The sequence below is a fragment of the Crotalus tigris genome, unplaced genomic scaffold (assembly GCF_016545835.1).
Source record: "Crotalus tigris isolate CLP2741 ecotype Arizona unplaced genomic scaffold, ASM1654583v1 scf7180000017744.3724543626:3957646, whole genome shotgun sequence".
NCBI lineage: Eukaryota > Metazoa > Chordata > Lepidosauria > Squamata > Viperidae > Crotalus > Crotalus tigris.
This window is the reverse complement of record NW_024096611.1, coordinates 3,929,182-3,952,552: the sequence shown is the minus strand read 5'-3', so window position 1 is coordinate 3,952,552 and position 23,371 is coordinate 3,929,182. Positions and strand designations below refer to the sequence as shown.

At 36.5% G+C, this 23,371-nt stretch overlaps 2 protein-coding genes across 6 annotated transcripts in view; one reads left to right on the top strand and one right to left on the bottom strand.

Moving 5' to 3' along the window:
• Positions 1-23,371, top strand: part of RHOBTB3 (Rho related BTB domain containing 3) — an 86,205-nt gene that overhangs the window by 14,923 nt on the left and 47,911 nt on the right. For 2 of the 4 annotated variants that reach the window (XM_039340439.1, XM_039340437.1), the window contains exon 2: positions 635-761. The gene's annotated coding sequence lies outside the window, so the exon portion shown is untranslated. Of the gene's footprint in view, positions 1-634; positions 762-13,502; positions 13,552-23,371 lie in introns of all 4 variants that reach the window. The other 2 variants (XM_039340436.1, XM_039340441.1) reach the window with 2 other exon arrangements.
• LOC120306723 (carnitine O-palmitoyltransferase 2, mitochondrial-like) lies at positions 42-23,247 on the bottom strand. 2 transcript variants are annotated; one of them, XM_039340434.1, is made up of 5 exons: positions 23,049-23,247; positions 13,676-13,756; positions 12,262-12,368; positions 8,745-10,043; positions 42-722 (listed from the first exon to the last, which is right to left on the bottom strand). In XM_039340434.1, the coding sequence occupies exons 1-5, from the start codon at positions 23,222-23,224 to the stop codon at positions 394-396; spliced, it is 1,992 nt and encodes a 663-aa protein (XP_039196368.1). In that variant the 5' UTR covers positions 23,225-23,247; the 3' UTR covers positions 42-393. The 2 variants fall into 2 exon arrangements, with proteins under 2 accessions (XP_039196368.1, XP_039196369.1); XM_039340435.1 differs by lacking the exon at positions 42-722 and adding an exon at positions 3,645-3,721.

The window sequence follows — 23,371 nt, the reverse complement described above, 5'->3', positions numbered from 1 at the left end:
TGCATTGGCTTTGTCAAATAAAAATACATCTAATAAATAATTTACATAGCGGTTTACTTTTGCTGGTTTTTGGAATTCCAATATTTTATACTCTTCAGCAAATGTTGATTTATTAGGCACATAAAGCTCCAGAAAATCAATAAAATTAATTGAAAATATTGGTATATTTTTATTTTTTTAAAAAAGAGAAGTTACAGAATATAATTGAGAACAAATATTTAAATATTATTATGTAATTAAAACTGCTTTAAGATTTAAAGTGTTCATTTAAACACATTTTAAACAGCTTTGTTGTGCTACTTAATCTACTATTACATTTCATAGTAATATATGCATTATTTAAATATCAGCTGTTTTTGAATCGTTATGTAGTCAATTCAAAATATTTTAATATTATTTAAGTTGTCCTTCTTCTAAGACTTCAAATATATCGTCTAGTGTGCACCGAAGACATCTCAGATGTTCATCTAATTCCTGTTCCAAATAGCTAGTAATGACACATCCTACCCAGGTCTCAAACACATTATATCCAATCCCAAAACCATCTGGCACTACTGGTCCAAATCCACCATGATTAACTGCTGGAGTGCTTAGTGTACTGGTTGAAATGTTAATGTGGTTTATGTTTTTATAGGCTGGATCTTGATAAATATCAGGAATAGTTCCACCTCTGCACTGGACAAGGTACTTCAGAGCAAATAAGTGGCGATCAAATCCTTGACCTGGATTAAAAAAAAAGGCAGATTCATTGAATATAAAAAGTGAGTAGGATCATTATGCTATGAACACATTATAGATATGTACAAAACATGATGAAAGCAAGCAGCATCTAACTATATATATATATGTTTTCTGAGGTTTTCGCGGGTGTTTGTATGTAGGTCTTTGGTTGTTCGGGTTTTCTCCCGCGTAAAATTGGAAGTGTCTTGGTGACGTTTCGACGAAGTCCCATTCGTCATCTTCAGGCTGGTGTTTTCAGCTTCGTGCTTCGAGCAGCAATGTGTGCTCTTAGCTGTTTCTTCCTTTTAACTGCTAGTGGGGGTATGAACTGATTGGGTGGGAGCATGGCTGTGTTCTGATTGGGTGGAGGTGTGTTCTGATTGGTTAGGGGCTTGGCTGTGCTGTGATTGGCTGGGGGGTTGGCTGTGCTCTGATTGGCTGGGGGCGTGTTCTGTTTGGTTGTGCTCAGGTTAGTCTGAGTTTTTGACTGAGTTCTTATGTTCTTCAATGCATGCACTTATTCTTCTGTTGGTTTGTCCGATGTATGTGGTGGGACAAGTGGTGCATGGGATTTCGTATACTCCTTGATTTTCTAATTCAATTTTATCTTTGGGGTTTCTAAGGATGGTGGATATTTTTCTGTTTGTGCAGAATGCTGTTTTGATGTTGTGTTTATGGAGGATCTTACTGATTCTGTCTGTGGTGCCGTTTATGTATGGGAGGAGGGCTTTGCCGTTTTCTTGTTCTTTGTCTTGGATTTTAGTGGGGATTTCTTTTTGGATTAGGTTTGTAATCTTATTTCTTTGGAATCCATTGGATGTTAGTACATTGGTGAGAGTGTGTAGTTCGGTTTTTAGGTGTTGTTCGTCAGCTAAGCGTTTTGTTCTGGAGATGAGTGTCTTGGCTACAGAGTTGATCTGTGCTGGGTGGTGGTGTGAGAGAGCGTGCAGATAGCGGTTTGTGTGTGTTTTCTTCTGGTAGATGGTGTGTCCTAGGGAGCCATTGGATTTCTTGTAGACTAAGACATCCAGGAAGGGAAGTTGGTTGTTAGCTTCTGTTTCCATGGTGAACTGTATTTTGGGGTGTAGGCTGTTGAGGTGTGTGAGGAAGTTGTCCAGTTTTTCTTTCCCATGTGGCCAGATTATGAAGGTGTCGTCTACGTATCTGAGCCAGAGTTTGGGTTTGTGATCCGATTTTTCTAGAGCTTGGGTTTCAAAGTGTTCCATGTAGAGGTTGGCAATGACAGGTGAGAGGGGTGATCCCATGGGTGCTCCTTCTGTTTGTTTGTATTTTTGTCCATTATAGATGAAGTATGTGTTGGATAGGCAGTGGTTGGTCAGATCTAAGATGTGTTTGGGGGGGTTATATTTGTTTTGGATAGCTGTCAAGGCTTCTTTGATAGGCACTTGGGTGAAGAGGGATATGACATCGAAGCTCACGAGTAGGTCGCTGGGCTGTAAGTTTTGTTTCTTTATGATCTCTATAAACTGGAATGAATTTTTTACATGTGAGGTGATGGATTCTGCATAGGGCTGTAGTTGTTTGGCGAGAAATTTGGCTAGGTTTTGTAGAGGTGAGCCTATGGAGCTGACTATATATATATATATATATATATATAGTTTTCTGAGGTTTTCGCGGGTATTTGTATGTAGGGTTTTCTCCCGCGTAAAATTGGAAGTGTCTTGGCGACGTTTCGACGAAGTCCCATTCGTCATCTTCAGGCTGGTGTTTTCAGCTTCGTGCTTTGAGCAGCAATGTGTGGTCTTAGCTGTTTCTTCCTTTTAAAATTAAATTAAATTAAAATTAAAAGGAAGAAACAGCTAAGACCACACATTGCTGCTCAAAGCACGAAGCTGAAAACACCAGCCTGAAGATGACGAATGGGACTTCGTCGAAACGTCGCCAAGACACTTCCAATTTTACGCGGGAGAAAACCCGAACAACCAAAGACATATATATATATATATATATATATATATATATATATATATATATTCACTCTGAAGACTCATTAATACCAACAAATCAACATAATCAACATTTCTTGCACTGAAGTCATGGAATTCAGAGTGCTTCATATTTGGTTGACTGTGGGATCTGATTAGGTTTGGTCCTTTATATGATTTCTGATTTCCAGTAGCTGTGCAAGGAAATAACTCCTCCTACTTTATCATATTAAATTATAAATATTATAACTCTCCAAAAAGAGACTGAATAGTTTTACAGTGCACTAAGACATGAACTAATTTGTATGCTTTTGCTTGAGTTGTGACATGTATCTAGCCATTGAGCTTTATATAATTTGGGCTATGATTTATTAATATGTGGGTATATAAATGATTTATGATTTATTAATATGTGGGTATATAAATCCAAATATTTATGGCTTATACAATAAATTGCAGTTAAGTACTGTATTATCAGTACGGTGTATCTGCTTTCTGCTTTTAGTATTTTAAGTTATTATTTTATCTATTTTTTTTCCTCCCAAACTTTTTCCTCATTCTGTTCTCTATTTACTTTTTCATCTTCCCTGTTAAACATTACTTCGTTATTATTTAAAATACCAAATAGCATTTATAAATGACAATAAAAACAATCTGATAACTTCAGAATTTTTCATGGGATCCTAATTGGCAGTATATGCAGAGACACACACATAGAGACATACACACAAACACCAGCCCTAATTTTGTCAGAAGGAATACAGGATGCTTATGAAAATATCTTTTTATCTGTTTTTCACCAAACATTCAAAAACCAACTCTACAAACAAATGTAACTTGAAATTTAGCTACTTACCTGTAACTATGGTTGTTTGAGTGATCATCTGTCCAACAAATACAAGGGTTCTGTGCCTGCACCAAGCTCAACCAGAAATCTTCTGTAGGTGGGATTTCTGGCAGAAAGTGTATCCCTACTATGCATGCTCCTAGAAGAAACTCCTGCATTCCCCTCAGTTCTCAAGAGACTGTCATTTCAGTTCAGAAATCAGGAATACCTACCAAGGTAGCAAGGAAAATTGTGGCTGAGTAAATGCATGGATGACAAGACAAAGAACTATAGTTACAGTTAAGTAATCTATTCTTCATTATGGTCTCTGGGCAGCACATATATGGATAATAAGTAAGAGAATCTTGAAGGCTGTGTGTCAAGTATTATAGTTATGAAAGCACAGAGGATAATTCTGCTCTACCACAATTGGCATTTACTCTTGCCAAAAGTCTACTTGGTAGCGTCTTACAAATGTCAGCTGGTTGAACCAAATAATTTCTTTATAGAGGTCCAACCAAATCCCATGAGAAAGAACTCTATAAATTGATGTTGGCATTTCTCACACCATAGAGAAGCAGCAAATGGTGTGAGATAAGCCAATCAATAATATAAAGCAACAAGGGATTTATACCAGATTGCATAATATTGTAAAGAAAATTTTAAAAGCAGAGAAGAACAGAACTCCTTGATGTTGCCTAAACAAAATGTCATGGATCACTGTACATCCAGTGAAAAAAGAGTGTTCTTGGAATGGAGAAAAGAGTGCAATAAGAGTGCATTACTAGCTTATTTAAAAGGTAATTCCAACTCACTTTTGGAAAAGAAAATCCAATCCATTTGCAGTATCATCTTACCAAGATGTAATTATAGAAATGGAGTGAGTCTCTCTAAGAACATACAACTCATGGGTAAGCTGACATAACCATTACAAAGAAACCTAATTTAAAGAGACATAGATTTTTAGTGGCCAGTGGCTAAATGGCTGCCTTGTGAATTAGGAGTGCATGATAGAAAGATTCCATTGTGCCACTGACTGCCAGGAAGACATAAGATGAAACATTAGGTTGTTTCTGACATGGAAGTAGTGTTTAAAAAGTCATATATTTTAGAAGAAATTCTATCACATTCTTTTAACAAGTTTTGTTCATAGAAGATTCCCAAATGAAGGTAACAAATACAGGGATCACGCACCTTCCCATATTCAAAATTAAGAGAATGTGCAGCTGTAGGAGTTGAACCCTGAAATAAATTCAATTAGAAAAAGAAACAAGCTGGAGTGTCTTTTTGTTGCTAGATTCTGAAAGCATTTTGGTGAAGTACATCAAAAGATAACTGTGATGATCTTTAGAATTCAGTAAGAGTAGGATTTCATCTGATTTCTAGAAAAACGTTTTTTTCTTCCTACAACATCAATCACAGTGAATATTCAGAGCTATTATAAATAATTATATTGAAAGTGTTTCCCTATCAACTGAACTTTGTGCACTGGAGTAGGATAGAGGCAACTGGCTGAAAATTAATGACATTTGGGGGGAAAGTGTATTTATGACCATAGAACAGAATGAAAATACTTTTTCAGTATTTGCCCCCAAAGTCTAGGGTGTTATACAGCCAATATGGTTGACACCATGAATCTGAGCAAGCACTGAATAGCAGAAGCCAAATCTGAGAATGTTGACCTGTGGTAAACATTGTCCATGGGGTCGCGATGGGTCGGACACGACTTCGCAATTAACAACAACAAAATGGGTGAAAGGTAAAAGAAAAATGGCTTAGTGATGAGTCTAGAAAGTGCATACTACCTGAAAGTCCAACTAGATGCCAATATACAGTCAAACTAAAGAAGGGATCAGAAAAGCTTTGCTGTTTAAGCCATGAGTCCCAGTCTATTTTCACTGAGTAGATTGGACTTGTTTTTTGTTTAACAATAGATGAGATAATGAAGCTATAAGTCAGTGATCAATGTAAATTTGAATGTCCAGGAGGTGGAGATGTGCCACTAGTCTGCATTTGCTGGAGAGCACCTGAAACTGGAGACAAGTGCTCCGCAGTGTAAAACAGATACCGTACTTCTAGTGAGATGAGTGAAGGGCTAATTGAAAGCAAACATCTTTATTATATTCATGATCTACAATGCAAATAAATCCCTTCGATAGGAAAGAAGAAAGTTGTTTTACAATCTCATTTGGCTAAATTTCAAAGCTTGAATTTATCTGGTGACCATTAAGATGTAGTATTAATTGTTCCTCTCCTTTTGGCTTTGCTACTCAGTAATAAAAATTAGTCTTAGATGGAATGATAGAAGAGGCTTGATTGGAACTTGAGGTTTTTCCTACAAGAGAACAATCAAATGGTTGGACTGGCAGGAGAGTATGACAGACATCTTTGTGTGTTCCCTGCTGTTGGATAATTATAATCACTCTAGTCAATACTGAAATATCCAATGTAATACTCTATAAGGCTTTAGATAGTGAGGGAGCCTGAAATGAAAGAAAGGATCATCTGATACAATCACTATGTTAAAAGATACACCATGCTTCTATATTGCTCTCACAATGTGCCACCAACGTCCATGTGACCCAGCACCAGAGTACCAAGGGTGAAACTGAGAAGCGGATGAAGAGTTAATTGGATGTATACCTATCCACTAGCAATGTTTTTAAATCCTTTGTAATCTGCTAACTGTCTGTGTCCTGGCAGAGTAGGCCTTCTAGTCAGTTTTGAACCTCTGAAAACTCTGTGATAGCCAAGCATAGGTTCAAATTAAATGACCTCTATCAGGAATGTAGAGGTCCAGTCAATACTCATTTGTTGTTTAGAAAGCTGCAGAGCCCTTGGGAGTAAAATGATATCAAACTCCTTTTTGTGGTATGCTAAATAAGACAGAAAAGAAACTATTTTCTCCAAGAGAAAAACTTAGCATGCTTGAACATTTGGAATCCAAATTTTTTTATTTCTTTGGAAGCTGGATTTGCTGCAAATCCTTAGCTAAATGGAAAAAGTCTGAAAAGACTGGTGTTGTCCTATGTATATAAGCTTCAGATGAACAAACATTTCAGAGTGTCAGCATGAAAAGCTGGCTGTGCTACTTGAAGACTAAGGGCTTTGGGTATAGGCAATATACTAAAATAATAACCAGTGGAGATTCTATTATATAAATCTAATTCAGCTGGTACCACAAAATAAGACAGATGGGATTCTGGAGATTAGGTTCTCTGAATGCAGCTGGTAGTTATCTTGAACAGGTGGCAGTGTGTTAGGGCAAAGATTGTCAAGTCTGTACTGGGTGATTTGTTCAGACGATCACATCAGTTTATCCAAAAAGGCTACTTCAATCCTAGCAAGGTTCTATACCCTTGGAATGATCTACAATGGCAAATGAAACTGGTAAAAAGGATCAGACTGTTTTATCCCTTAGCAAATGTAGTTTTTGTTGGCTTAGCAGTTGGCTTGACTTACTGATAGACAGAATGGAAAAAGCAGAGTAATAGTAACATTTGATTTGATTCTCTCTGAAAAGAAATTGCTTGTATCAGTGCAGCTTATTACTCCATTTAAGAAATGAGGTTCTTTCTATTTGCTTACTTTCCCAAATTCCAAAAGGGAGTGGGGGAAGGCAAAATTATTAGTTCTGGTTATGTTTATCCAATTAGGAGTGCTTTGGGGTGCCTGAGAAGCATTGGTGGACCAATATTTGTTACCTTTGGCCTAGGAGCATGAATTGTATGGATTCACTTCCTGCTAAAATCTCAGTTAAAGAAGGTTCCAGATACAGTTTCAGTGCAAACACAGAATACCTATGCCTTTTGCACAGAGACCACAATAATGAAGAACAAGTATTATTATATACCTATGCCTGATCCATCATCTTCAATCTTCACAATGTTTGGGCTTCAACTTTACCCCTATCCTATTACTGGAGGAAAAGCTAGCTACTCCCAGAAGGCTAAAATGGTGAAGGCCTGCTTGATTCCAGCAAAAAAGGTATTTCACAGGACAGTGGCTCTATTGATACAATAGTTACTAAATTAAAGAGCATTTTTTTCTTTGTAATTATAATAATCCCAAGCCAAAATTCCACATAATTTTTAGAAGATAAAGAATGTATATAAATATATAATTCTGGAGCATATGGGATGATCTGGATATTATTCAGCTTATATTATACTTATAAGTGACTTCCTTCCTTCTATTGTATGATTCCCATATAGAACTGTAATCCAATGTTTGATTATTGCTGTTTCCCCCACTCCAAAGTCTTCCTCTAATACAAATATCTTTTATTTAATAAAAAATAATCACGCATCCCCTTTTAAAATATTTTGTGCCCTATCTTCCATTTGGACAGATGATATTCTCTCATTTAAATAGATGTTATTGGTAGTCCCAGTTTAATAAACACTTGGTTGTTAAGTGAAGCAGTTGCTAACTGTACTTACTATTTTATTTTGGCTTTTACTTTATAGACCTTTGAAGGTTGTAAATGCAAGAATTGATCATAAAGTTATTTCTTCATCACTGTTGTTAACTGCAAAGAGTTGCTAAACAAAAACTACCTTTAGTAAATATTGGTTAATATAATTAAAAAGCAATATAGTCCTCAAGTCAAGCTCAATTCTTGATGAAGGCTATGGCAGTTTCTTGACTGATATGAAAAAAATCTTGACAATCAGATTTAATTAGTGCTTGGATTGGGATCACCAGGAAATCCCAGCATTGTAGAAGTTGAAAAAAAATATTGAATAAGGCAATATCTAGCAATCCATTTTCATAGTGTCCAGAAGGAAACAAAAAGATGTATCCTTTAACAGTTTGCAAAACTAGCATTTTTCTTCCAATAATTAAAAAAACCTATATAGTATAGCAGTGGTATTGGATTAGAGATGGGGAGAGTAGGATTCAAATCCCCATTCAACTAGGAAGCATAATGACTTGAGTTACTTAGAAGACAGATATAAATGAAAGAATTAAAGTTTAAAAATTGTTGCTACATTCTATATTTATCTGTAACTTCATATCATAACTATAACTATAATAAAGGTAGAACTAGGAACTATGGTAATTAAACTATGTGAAAATTTCTAACTATCCTTTCCATAAAGTACATCCTACAATGGAAACCTCATTTTCATATTCTATAAACTTAAAAGACACATAAATAGTTATTTGACAGTCCAAATAAGTATCATTATTAGACTTTATCACAAGACTTAGTTAAAACAAATAACAAAGTATTGAAAAGACCTAACCTAATGTAGCATCCAATTGCAAGCGTTTGTGGTACTTTGAACATTCTTCAATCATATTTCTCATATCTTGAATGCTATGCTTTCCTCGTTCCGCAATAAATGCATCTGTACACCTTTTAGTGTACACAGATGTTGGTCGAATTGTTTCAGTGCGACCATGTTTAAAAGCTGCAGTACTACATGCTTCATAAGAAGGAAGAAACTTTCCATACTGATGATAGACAGCCATTTGACAAGCAAGTTGAAAAATAGCATCTGGACTCAAGTTTTTATTCACTATATAATCTTTCCCATATTTTTCATACCTAAATGATTTTACGAGAAACTTTTTCAATGTTTCATCAAATTTCTTACGTGCAGCATTTATTGCAGATGTTATTGAATGATTCAAATTAAATTCAAGCTTGTCACAAGATGTAACAAATAAAGCTGGACTGGATCCTGGCAGAAGAGCTGGACGCTCTGTACTGTCTCTATAGACTTCATTAATGAAACGCAGAATCGCAACACCATCTCCCCAAGAGTGTTCAAAATTTATTCCTGCATTTCCATCACTAGTGACAATCAGACTAAAGGATTTGTCAAACCAGCGATTAAAGCCATATCCATGAAGAAAACAATGAGTTACTTCAATTTCATCTTGCGGGGAAGCATTATCTAAACAAAGGCAGAAGACCGAACTGTCAATTTTCTTCAAGTTTTCTTCATTACCATTTTGGACAAGTTGCTGCCTTACATTTGCCCAAGTATTTCTTTCTTCAGTTGTGAGACATGAAAGTTCAGATCTAGGCAAGCGATCAGCATCAAATATTATTTGTGCTAAATGAGCTTGAATTTCAGATGGATGTAGAATGTTGCCAAAAGGATCCAGTACTTCAAAAACATAAAGATGACCATTTCTCATCACCAACAAATGTCTTGCAAATTCACTTGTAAATAATGTATCCTTACTTAAATTAGGTATCCTGGTACTATTGAAGAGAGATTTATACTGTGACATGTCTAAAGGATAAGCATTCACTAAATATGCTCCATACCAGGATAGAGTAGGTGGAAGAGCGCGGATGAAGTGTTTGAACATTTTACTTTGACCCCATTTGCGGTTTACATAATATATATCTGGCCGTAAATAGTCATTCTTCAAGGAGTTAAGAAATTTTAACGCTGAAACAACAAGATTGGTTGCTCTAACTACTTGATTATTGTATCCAGGTTTGGGATCAGGATTTAAAGAAATGAAAGGGTTGTAGTTGAAAACAACTGGATCCCTCGAAGAAAGGTACATGTCATACCAGGGCCCTACAAAAATAAAAACAATTCAGTTAACAAAATACAGTTAAACATTTGATATATAAACTTGGAAAACTGCAGTTTGAATAGATGTATTACGGAAAATTAAACAGGTCCCTTCAAATCTGCTTCATTCTTCATTTTTTTTAAATACCAGAAAAGCTGCATTTATTTTTGTAACTTTCTGTAAAACATACAGCCTTTCTTAGTATACAATTTTAAAAGACAAATATTTTTAATATATGTGTCTGAGTATGCTCTTAGTTATGATCTGTGAAGTTAGCAATAAAGAAGCCAAGGAATATAGTGAATGCATAATGTTTAGATTTTTTACTGAGTTCTTCAGTTTGGCTTTTTGTACCATGTAATTGATGTATGGCATATGATCCTCCAGCATTTCCCGAATATAAGAACGTAGCTTGTTATTCATAGCACCAATACAGCATTCTATTTCCATTCTTTTCACAGGATTAAATCAATTCATTTATTTCTTATAAACAATTAAGATTCTAGCACAGCGGTTCTCAACCTGTGGGTCACAACCCTTTTGGGGATCGCATGAGCCTTTCACAGGGGTCGCCTAAGACCATCGAAAAACACATATTTCCGATGGTCTTAGGCAGGGCTTGTCAACCGCCTTCTCTTCCCCCCCTCCACTCCACCTCACTTGTTTGTGGAAAATATGCTGCTTGGCGGCAGTCTGCACAAACTCTACCAAATGTGCCCTGCAGGGGGTGCATGAAGAGCGCAGGCACAGAGCAAGGCTCTGCCCTCCCCAGAGACTCATTGTGCAGCAACCGGATTGACTTCTTCTTGTGCACGCAGGTCAGCGAAGGGGAGGCCACCGCAGCACCCAACTCCTGCGCCCGTCAGCTGGCGACCCCCGAACTTGTGCTTGTCAGCCAGGAGGTCTGGCGATGGCCGCCGGTCTCCTTTGCCACCCCGCCCATCCTCCTCTGCCCGTTCATGTCAAGCCCACCGGGGCTTGATAGGGAGAGAAGGAGGAAAGGAGGAAGGGACTCCTCCTCCTCTCCTAAGCTTCAAAGCACGATCGGCTTCCCAAGGGCGCCACAATCCTTATGAAAGCAGGGGAGAAGCAAAGGGGGTGAGAAAGCTCATGGCGGGCTCGAAGGAGCACCTGTCAGCGTTGGTGACAAGAAATTCCCCACAAACCCAGGGAAGGGGTGTAGAAAAGGAGCCCCCTTTGGGAGGAAATGCCACCTTCTTCTCCTTGGCTTTGCGCTCTTCTGTTCCTCGGCAGCCAGGCTGCCAAGCCTCTGCTGGCTGGAACTTCCTTTCCTTCCCTCCTTCTTGGTCTCTTCCTCCTTCCCTCCCTTTCCCATTGTCCCTTCCTTCACCTCCCTCTTTGTCCCTCCTTCCCTCCCTCTTTCCCCTTGTCCCTTCCATCCATCCTTCCTTCCTTCCTTCCCTCTTGTCCAGGATCGGGGTGAACCCTATAGCTGATCCGCGCTTCTGCAGAGCAGCCAAAAAGCAGGTCAGCTGTAGCAGCTCTCCTTGGCTCCTGTCCAGCAAACTTGCTCAAGCTTTGCTAGAAAACATGCTGCTTGCTAATTTAGCAGAAGCGCGAATCAGCTGTAGCACGGCGCTGAACCTGGGGCTTCTGCTAACTTAGCAAGTGGCATGTTTTCTGGCAAAGCTGAGCAAGTGAGCTGGGTGGAGTTCTCCTCTGCCTCTGGCAGCTTGTCCCCCTCCCCTTGTCCCTTCCTGGTCATGAAGGGGGGGAGGAAGGAAGGGACGAAGAGGGAGGGAAGTAAGGGACGAAGAGAGAGAGGGGGAAGGAAGGAAGGGACAAAGAGGGAAGGAAGGAAGGAGACAATGTAACACTCTGAACGTTCTGAGCCACTGTGATGTTTCGAATCCATGAGCGTGAAAGTACCAACCCACAAAGCTGTAAGCGCTGCAGCAGGGATGGAAAGGGGAGCCCCTCGCTCTTCCAACTCTCACGCTGCTTAAGGCTTCACGTACGGCAAGCCACCGAGGCCAATTTCCTCCGTGAGAAGAGAACGCTTTCCCTCTGCTCCCCCCATTGCATAACCTATTTTTTAAGCTTAGGATAAAAAAACCTACAGTTTCAAAACAGATACTATGCTTATAAAGCCAGATCATCAAAGACAAATTATATTTGTTCAATACAAATAGTTAGCAAATAAAAAGCTTAAATAATGTAAGTCTGACTCAAGAATAATCAAGAATATTAAAAACAAACCTGATATATAACTTGTATGGTTATTAATCCGATCATGTTCAAGAAGATCACGATGTATGATCTTCCCTTCTCCTTTTCCAAACTCTGTAGCAATTTTTACAGTATGTCTAGAAATTACAAATGGATTATGATTATTATATTGCACTTAAATAGGCATTTAAATTATAATTGTATAATTATAACTACATTTATAATTTATTATTTAATTATAATAAAATATTTTTCCATATATGTTAGTGGTCAGGAACTTTTCCAGATCCTGTGCACAATCATGTGGGAACAAACATATTAAAGTCCATGAAATTGTCCAGTATTGTGAGATTTCAGTGTTTCTAGCTAACCTCAGAAGATTTTGGAAAAATTGTCTTCCACAAAACCGGTCCCTGATGCCAAAAAATGATGGGGATAGCTGTTTAAAGGCATCAGGTTAGAAATTGGGAGACTGTGAGTTGTAGTCCTGCCTTAGGCACAAAGTCAGCTGCTTAGTCTTGGGCCTCAGAAAGTGACAATGGCAAACCACTACTGACAAAAACCTTGCTAAGAAAACTACAGGAATTGGTCCAGGCAGTTTCCAAGAGTTAGACACAATCAAACAGAAGAAGGAAAAAAGTCACATTTACACACTTCAGGCTATACAATACTGCTGTGGATACATACACTCATGCCAAAGATTTCACTGAAAAATTAAAAAATGCCACAATGGAAAAATTACCTAACACTGCCTGTATTTTATATGTAACAATGTAACAATAATCCAAAGAATTTTGGCTTATGTTCATGTGCAGAGCGTTACCTGATCACTTTGTTTGGCTCCCCACGTTAGTCAAAGAAGCTAAAGTAACCAGAACTAAGCAGAAAGAAAAGCTGTAAAATAGAATTTCTGCTCTTGCATTCTACTTAGAAACCAGACTATAGAAACAGTATCTATAGTTAGTTTCTAAGATTGTTGAGGAGACAATTAGTTCACAACTAGTGAAACAAACTAAGTTGGAAAAATTGGGAAAGAAGCAACACTACATTCTTACTGATCATAAATGATAAGACAGAGTTCTATAGAATTTTGACCTAGTGCTATGTATAAATATGCTGTTTAGTCCACTGATTTGATCAATAGCTCTCTAGAGTTCCAGACAATAACTTTGCTCAGTAAATCAGGAGATGTTGAAGACTGTATCTGGAATTTTTTGGGGTGTGTGTGTGCAAAACAATAATTCAGCATTGCCCTATAATTTATCCTTTAGGCGAAACCAGCAAGAGAAAATACACTAAGAAAACAAAGAGTTGACTAAGGTACCAAATACAATATTTACAGAGTAACAAGTATTTTGTATATTTTAATCTATTTATATTTTTTAAAATATAATTGCTATATCTGTTCTTTTATTATACAATTATATAATGTTTTTTCTTATACCTGTATTGTTGATCATTCAATAATGGCTTCTGAGCAGCTAAGTATCTATTGATAGTGTCCTCCAGTTTAGGAATAGGTAACCTGAAAATAGATATCATTAACAAATTATAAATTAGCTTTTTAATATCAGTCCTCTCATCTCATTTATGAACTTAGTTGTCATTTATTTACAGTTTTTTTTGAGGGGCATAATATTAGTTCCATCAAGGAGAATGGCAACAATCCCTTGCTCACAGATGATTACCTTAACCCAGCCTCTAGTCACCTTCCTGGATGTTTTCTCTAACTAGGATAGACAGAGATACAGACTAGATGTAGCAAAGTAATTCAGTACAACCATATGGATGAGTAGCTGTCCCCCCCCATTATTCCAAAACTGAAGCAGCATTTAATAACACGAGTCTTACAATTAAGTTAGACTTATTTGTATTATATGTGTTGTAATATCCTCCCAATAATCAAAAGGTATCCTGGCCATTCCAACACTACTCATCTCCTTAAGGACAAACAGACTGTGATTACAGTGCAGGTGGCCAGATTCTGCGCAGCAGCACTGGAGATTCTCAGAAACATGTGATTAATCCACCATTTTATACAACTAATGCAGCAAACCCTTTTGCGTTACTATTCTTTTGCATTTTAATATTCAATGACCATGAGCCTCACAGTTTGATTGATATTATAGTATAGCTAGGCCATGCTGCATTTTGCTCATGAGTAACTGACAGATTGGATGCCAAATTGTGATGTTAATATAGATTTTATCTCTTATTTATTATTTTATTTTAGAAATTTTTGGCAGATGTTGAGTGTTTTTAATTTGTTCTAGTCTCTGACTGTAATAAACTTACTTAACTTGTGTTGTAATAGATCTTTGAAATAGTAAAGAATTGTTATTTCATAAAATCTAACTTAATAAATCTTAATTATAAAAATAATATCTAGGTTTATTTTTAAACATAGAATCCTTACTGCACTGAGGTTAGTTGTTTGATTGCAGATATTTCTTTACCCAACTAGGTAACATTATTGGTGAAAGTAAGCAGGAGGTTTACTTCCTGATGGGAGTGTGGTTTTTTCCCCCCTTTGGTAGTTCCTTGACTAGGGTATTTTTTTCTACTTGATGTTTGTCTGTTAATCCCTGCTTATCTGAATTTGGACTGCTGGAGACTTGTGTTCTGGTCTTTTTGTTTCCTTCTTAGCTTTTTTAATTTTCTCTTTTGAATATTGTGTAAATATGGTTTATCTCTATGTGTCTACTGATAGCTGATTTGTCAGAATGCCAAGCTTCCAGGAATTCACTAGCATTTTTGAATTTGGCTTGGTCTAACAGTTTCTCAGTTGAAACTGTAGTTGAGTCTCTCCATGTATTGTGAGATTAAAGAGTTTTCATTGTGTCTTCTGTCATTCATGGATGCACTCTGCTAATCGCCCATTCATCTTACACAATGGCTGTTCATACAGTGTATAATGTAGATGACTTCTGTTTTTCTTGGGCAATTGGGTCTTTTGGTTTGCTTAAGATATTTCAGAGTGTTGTGGTTATACTGTGTAGTTATAATAGTCTGTTGGTTGTTTCTGAGATCTTTTTGATGTGTGGTAGTATTGTCCTTTTCATGGCTTGTGCTGGTTGTGCTGTAGTGGGTTGAGCAGTCAGGCACTTTTTGTTAAAGTTCCATAGGTATCCATTTTGTTTGTAGATGTGCTTCCTTTTTTCTAGATTGCTACAATGCATTTATGCTCATCTGAATAATGTTCTTACACAGCAAACAAAGGATGAACCATAGACAGAACACAATACATACAGACAGCCAAAGAATTACTGGAGGACAAAGAAATCTATATCCCCATAAAAACCATCCATTACAGAAACTGGACAATCAGATCAAGAGAACCCTCAATGACCTAACCAAGAAAGGGTAAAATCACAAAAGAACAGTGATAGATGAAAAGCATAAAACAATACCCTAATCAAGGAACTACTAAGGAAAAAAGCATACCTCCATAAGCCAAAACTACTCTAAGCAAATTCCATATTTAATCACACTGATGAGATTGCCTATTTGGGTAATGAAATGTCTGCAAGCAAACAGCCAGGCTCAGAGAGCACAAGAACTTCATAGTTCAACCCTGAGCTACATATAGTTTCTTTTATTAAATTAAGTATTTCCATACTTGATAGATTTGTTCTTAAGTGACTGTCTTCCAAAACTACTTTGCTTCAAACATTTATAAAAATTATTTTAGAAGGACTTCCGGTGGTTAGCGTCGATGGTGGCAGCTACATTGTAGCCGTCCTCCTGGGACAGCGTGAGAACCGCGGAATACAGCAGTCACCAGCTGTTCCGCGGCTCGAAATCTCCCTCCCGGGCGAAGGGAGGGGGGAGAGAACCACCCGAATAGAGGTAGAGCATCTCAAACCCCCCCGGGATTTTTTTGGGGGGGTAGAGAGCTTCCTCGGAGTTCGGGTTGCCTCCGCCTCCCAGCTGTCTTTGTTTCCTTTGGGAAACAAAGTGAAACGCCGCTACCATCTCCGCGTTTAAAGAGACAGGGTGAGTGATTTTTTTTTATATATAAAGCGGACAGAGCTGGATAAAGGATTTGGTTTATTGAGTTTTATTTGCTTTTTAGTTCAGGTTGATCTTTTTCTTTTTGTTTTTTTTGTTCGTGTGGAGAGTGAAAGTAAAATGGCAATTTGAAAGTTTTTTTCGGGGGAAAAAGAAAGTGAGTCAAACGGAATGCTATGGACTATATAGTTTTTTCTTTTTTCTTTTTAAGCTTTTTCCTCTTTTTTTGGAAAGTGGTCCTGTGTTTTTGAAATATCTTTTAAACTCTCCTTTGTTTTTTTTAACTTTTTGAGCATTTTTTTTTACAAAGTGGAAATAAGAAAACAATTTTTTTTTAAAATGGCTTCAAAAAGACAAGCAGCTTCTACAGTTCCTAAGGTGGCTTCTTCTCCTGCGATTTTACCGGTACAACAACCTAAAGCTACACCACCATCTTCTCCTCCTCTGCCAGTAATATCTGTACAAGATATGAAAGATATAATGGGAAATGCAGTAACTCAAATCAGAGGGGAAATGAAGGAGCTTCTAGATCAGAATAAAACTGAAATTAGAGGGGAAGTGAAGAATCTGTTGGAGCAGAATAACACCATTTTGAGGCAAGATATAGTTATGGCTCTATCAGGTCTTGCTTCTGTGGTTGAGAAGCTTGACTCTAGAGTTGAAGAGGTTGCAGACAAGGTTGACATCTTGGAAGATAGATTTGAAGGCATGGAAAAAAAGATGGAAATTTCACAGGATGACATTGTTATGTCTCAGTACAGAGAAATGGAATATGCCTTAAGAATTAGGGGTCTCAAAGAAGATATGCAGCAAGACCTGAGAGAGATTGTGGTAAATGACTTTGCTGTTATTTTGAATAGGGAGAAAGAGGAAATACGCAGAGAGGTTGAAAAATTATTCAGAGTTAACTCCTGGATTGCAAAACAGAGAAACTTACCAAGAGATGTGGTGGTTTATTTTGGAAAGAGATCTCTGCGCAATGAAATCATACAAGCCTTTTATAATAAGAGATTCCAGATTGCTGCTCAAGATATTATTATTTTAAAGGAGATCCCATCTAAAATTCTAAGAAAGAGAAAAGACTTTGCTTTCTTATCTAATGAACTTAAAAAAAGAATGATGCCATTCAGATGGGAGATTCCGATGGGTATTGTTCTGAGCCATGCGGGGATGCGTTATAGACTTAATACAGTCACTAAAGCAAAGGAGTTTTACAGTTCGGTCCTGGGAGCAGGCTCACCATCATCTATGATGCAGAAAGTTCTGGATGGTAAAGAGGTTGAACAGCAGTCTGAAGGACCAGGTGTGATGGCGGCTGGAGAGTTACAGTTGGAGTGGTCCCGACAAGCAGAGATTAAAGAGCAAAGAATGACCCGTGCAGCGCATAGACGCAAGGAAAAGGAACAACAGAGGAAAGAGGCTAAAGAATCTCTTCAAGAAAGTGCTTTGTTGCCGGTGGGAGGAGCAAGACCTAAGAGTTCTGCGGCACATTCTTCAATGGCAGATCTTCAAGCAGTCTTCTCCAGGCTTCTGGTTAAGGGAGATGGTAAAGCTCCTGACTTGGAATGTTAACGGCCTTAATTCCCCCCAGAAGAGAAAGAAAATCTTTCATTATTTAAAGCAACATAATAATGATATTATTTGTTTGCAGGAAACACATATTATACCTAAAGATCAAAAATATTTAGTCAATTCTCGTTTGGGATCTCATTTTGTATCTTCTGCTCCTGGGAAAAAAGGGGGTATAGTTATTTACATCAAGCAAAACTTATCAGCCTGTTTGGTAGAATCTGATCTTCAAGGGAGATATGTTATGATTGAAGTTGGTTTATATGGTAAGAAAATACTTATAGTGGGATTGTACGCACCAAACCAACAACAGGAACAATTTTATAGATTATTACATCAGAAATTAACTTTGTTGGACTACAGATCTGTGATATTAATGGGTGATTGGAATGGTGTGTTAGATACACAAAGAGACAAAAAAGGATCTTCTACTTCTTTTAAACAGGCTAAATTACCTAAAGCTTTTTTTGATTTGAAAGAGGACTGGGAACTACGTGACTATTGGCGTGAACGCAATCAGGAGGAGAGAGACTTTACTTTCTTTTCAGATAGACATTAATCCTTTTCAAGAATTGACTTTTTTTTAATTACAACTGATTTATATTTTAGGGTAAAGAATGTTAAAAATTTTCCTAGGACATTGACGGATCATAGTCCAGTCTGGATGGAGTTGGTTGATGAAAGAGAGGAGAGGAGATCGTGGAGGATGAATGAAAATTTATTTAGACAAGAAAAGAATGTTCAAAAATTAAAGGAGCACTTAAAGGATTATTTTGTTTTAAACATGTATAAGGGAACTTCAATGTCAATGGTATGGGATGCAGGGAAAGCTTTTATGCATGGGATTTTGATACAAATGAATAACGCTCATAGACAAAAGCAGATTCAGAAACGTAAGGAATTGGAAGATGAGATTAAATCAAAAGAAAAATTTTTGATTTCAAATCCCACAGATGAAAAGGTTAAAGAATCTATAAAATTGCTTAAAACACAATTCAATATGTTGATGGCTGATCAAACTGCAACTAACTTACTGTATATGAAACAAAATACATTTTGCAATGCTAACAAACCAGGGAGATGGTTGGCTTATCAATTAAGAAAGAAACAGACAGAGAATTATAGATAAAATAAATTATAATGGTAAATTAGTATATCATAAGGATTTGATTAAGAAATCTTTTTTAGATTATTATCAAAAATTATATAAGAGTACTAAAATACAGGTTTTAGATATAGAAAATTATTTAAATGAAGCCAACTTCCCTAAATTAACAGAAGATTAGAAACAAGAAATTAATGGTTTAGTTACTAGTGAGGAAATTGAGACAGTGATTAAAGAATTAAAATTAGGTAAAGCACCGGGTACGGATGGTTTGACATCTATTTATTATAAAACCTTGGTGCAAGAGATGATTCAACCTTTAAGAGAACTTTTTAACAATATATTATAGGGTTTAGAGATTCCCCCGTCATGGGGTAGAGCTTTTATATCTTTAATCCCAAAAGAAGATCAGGATCTTACTTTACCAAAGAATTACAGACCTATATCTCTTTTAAATGTAGATTATAAGATTTTTGCAAAAATTTTGGCTAATAGGCTTATGAGGGTTTTGCATCAGGTTATACATAAGGATCAAACGGGTTTTATAACTGGAAGGTACATGAAGAATAATGTCAGACAAATTATTAATTTATTAGAATACTTAGACAAAAATAATCAAGTTCCTGCAGGACTGATATTTTTAGATGCTGAAAAAGCTTTTGATCAATTGAATTGGCAATTTATGTTAAGATTAATTGAGAAAATGAATTTTGGAGAAAAATTTTTACAAGCTTTTGGTCTTATTTATCAAAAACAAACGGCACAACTTATTGTTAATGGGGGTTTATCAGAGGTCTTTACAATTGAAAAGGGGACTAGACAGGGATGTCCATTGTCACCACTGTTATTTGTTTTAACTTTGGAAATATTGTTGATTAAAATTCGAGAATCACAGGAAATAAAAGGAATAGAAGTTAATAAAAAAGAATATAAATTAAGAGCTTTTACAGATGACTTAGTGGTCACCCTGTCCCAACCCACTTATTCTATAGTAGAGTTATTACAATTGATATACCAATATGGACGGGTGTCGGGTTTTAAAATTAATAACAATAAGACTAAAATATTACCTAAAAATATGACCATTTTGGATAAGCAGACTTTGGTTAAGTTGACAGATTTTGAGGTTGTTGACAAGGTAAAATATTTGGGGGTTACTTTATCTGTTTCCAATGCAAAATTGTACAAAAATAATTATGAAAGGTTATGGGTCAGGATACAAAGAGACTTGAAAAATTGGGAGAAATTGCAATTATCCCTTTTGGGAAGAATTGCGGTGATTAAAATGAATGTCCTGCCAAAGTTTCTTTTTTTGTTTCAAATGATACCTATTTTAAAGAATGAGATTAATTTAAATGAATGGCAGAAAGGTATCAATAAGTTTATTTGGGCGGGGAAAAAACCAAGAGTAAAACTTAAAATAATACAAGACATTCGCGAGAGAGGTGGACTTAAGGTACCGAATTTGAAATTGTACTACGATGCGGTGGTTTTAACATTAATTAGTGATTGGGTTAATTTAACAAATGTAGAAATACTCCTTTTGGAGGGTTGGGATTTACTTTTTGGATGGCATACCTATTTAATTTTTAATAAAAAAGTTGATAGGGTTTTTAAATCTCATATTATAAGGATTTCTCGATTTCGGATTTGGAGGAAATATTACAGAAGTGATTTTAAAATTCCATTATGGGCTGTACCCTGGCATGCGATAGAGGGGATAAGGAGAGGAGTTAAGATGGATGGTGTTTCTTATGCACAATTACTTAGATGGGATGGTAAAAACTGGCAGTTAAAATCTTTGGAAAACCTAGCACAAGAAAATATCATATATTCATGGTTTCAGTATAGACAAATAGTGGATAGATGGAAGTTAGACTGTAATGTGGGTTTACTTAGAGAAGATGAAAATTTTCTTAAACAAGTAAAAGATCAAAGACGAACTCATATTAAGAGAATTTATGGGGTGCTAGTAGAATTGGATTCAGAGGCAGAATTAATTAAAGAATGTATGATCAAATGGGCACAAAATTTTGGTGAACCAGTTCTACTAGATACCTGGGAAATTATTTGGGTGAGGAATGTCAAATTTACACAAGCCCAGAATTTAAGGGAGAATTTTTATAAAATGTTTTACAGATGGCACCTTGATCCACAAAAAATGTCTCGTATGTATCCTGACTTACAGCCTAAATGTTGGAGATGTGGTTGTTTGGATGCTACTTACTATCATATTTGGTGGTCGTGTAAAAATATAAAAGCCTTTTGGATTAAGATATGGTGGAATATTCAAAGAATTTTTAGAAGGAGGGTAAAATTTACCCCACAATTGTTTTTATTAGGTATTGTTACTGACTGTGATATTAAAGACACAACATTGATGTTAAATTTAATTACAGCCGCAAGGCTGTTAGTAGGGCAATGTTGGAAGAAGGAATCTCTGCCTACTTTGCAAGAGTGGCTTTTTAAAGTTTCTTATTTGGCGGAAATGGCAAAGATTTCGGCTTTCTTGAAGGATCAATCGCAGGAGAAGTATTTTGCGGTATGGAAAAAATGGATAGATTTTATACAATATAAGTTGGATGTTAAAAAATATTATTTAGCTTTTCAATAACTTATATTTAAAATTTAAAATATTTTTTAGATTTTCTTTTTTTTCTTTTTTTATTTTTTTCTTTTAGGTATTATTCTTTTGATAGTTATATTTCTTTATATATATATTATTGTTAATCATCTTATAATTTGTTTAATTAATGTTTTTAGTATTTAGATTTAATTATGGTTTATACTTTTTTTTAGATTATTTGAAGAAATTTTAATTAAGCCTATGTTCAGCTCTGGGAAGCTCGGGGGAGGGAATGGGAGGGTTGGGGAGGTTTGGGGATGGGTTGTTTTGTTTCTGTAAAATTTTAAAAAACTTAATAAATATTTACAAAATAAAAAAATTATTTTAGAAGCAACTTTTAATGATTTGAAGAATTTTCTATATAAATTCACCTTTTTATAATTAGAAACCTACGTAGAACAATCAGGCTTTCCTAATTTTTGCTTATTATTTTGATCCCTTTCAGATAATTTTTGAACCCATTCAGATTATTCCAGTTTTAAAGGGTGGAATTAAACTATTCTACTTTTAGGAGAAAATAGGAAGTTCTTCGTAAAAAATATGAAAAAATTAAAATGTTTAAAATATTTAATTCCATAAAATACATAATAGCAGATTAAGTATTTTACCAAAGTATTCTGGCTTTTTAATGTTTAAATTTTGCTTGATATTATTAGGCTAATCAGGTATCAACTTTTTTATTACTAATTTTTAACTTGCTTTTGTATTTTATTATTAATTAGTCATTTTTGTCATTTTTTAAAAAATTAACATTTTAAAAAGGTCACTTTATATATAAAAAACTTATTTTAAATGTAAATAGTAAATAAAATCTATTGTCACTCTCCACTTTCCCAGTGTCTGCTGAGTAGTTTCTTGTTTAGAGATGAACAAAAGAAATTCTAGCTCAGATAACCTATTTGCATAGGTAGGTACACACACCTCAGGCAACATATCAGCACCTGGCATTCTCAGATCATTTTTCTCATCCCATTTCTCTTCAAAAAACAGTAGACTAAGTAGTACTGCATAATTCCTCTTCCCAACAAATGCTTGCCTCATTGGACTCTATGGGGGAAGTTCCTTGAAGAATATTTTTGTCTAGATTTATGAACTATTGGATGAGGGCACCTGAACACAAACATTTTTGCTTCGACAATATAATAGGGCAGAAAGAGATTGGGCTTTGTATGGGGAATCTTCACAGGAGAGATCCATTAGAAAAATAAGCTATCCCAGGCCTCTGTCAACCCCCCCCCCCAGCTCAGCTGCTCTGCCTCCGATAGCAACAGGGATGCTATTTTATCAAAGAGGCCCAACGGCTTAAATAGTACTGTTTGGGTTACATTTACAAAGAGTGTATGAGAAATGTGGCATCCAAGTGCTTTCCCGTACAATCGAGTGGTCCAGCTACATTGCAAGAATGGGGGGAGGGAAGGAGAAGGAAGGATGTTTTCGATGTACTCTAAATCTGCTTACTCCTCCCCCCTTCCCCTTTCCATGAAACTTGATGAACGGCAGAGGAACCTGGGCAAGCTGGGCTGGAAATGCATGGTAGGAATGGTGCTTCGATGCACGAAATGATGGTCCGTGTCCTGCTCCGACACGATCCCCTCCGGCTGTCCTACGGTCCTCCAGTACTGGCGGCAGCTAAGCGCGCACCGCAGCATCAAGGCGCCCCACGGGGGCTTCGCTCGGCGCATGTCGGGCTACTCAAATCGGAGAGAGAAAAGAAAGGGCGAAATGCCACCCCACCGCAACCGATTCTCGGCGGCACGCGCTCCTCCGAATGGCGGCAAACGGCCAAAGGCGGTAGGAAAGAAGGCCTCCGCCTGGTATCCAAGGCAACC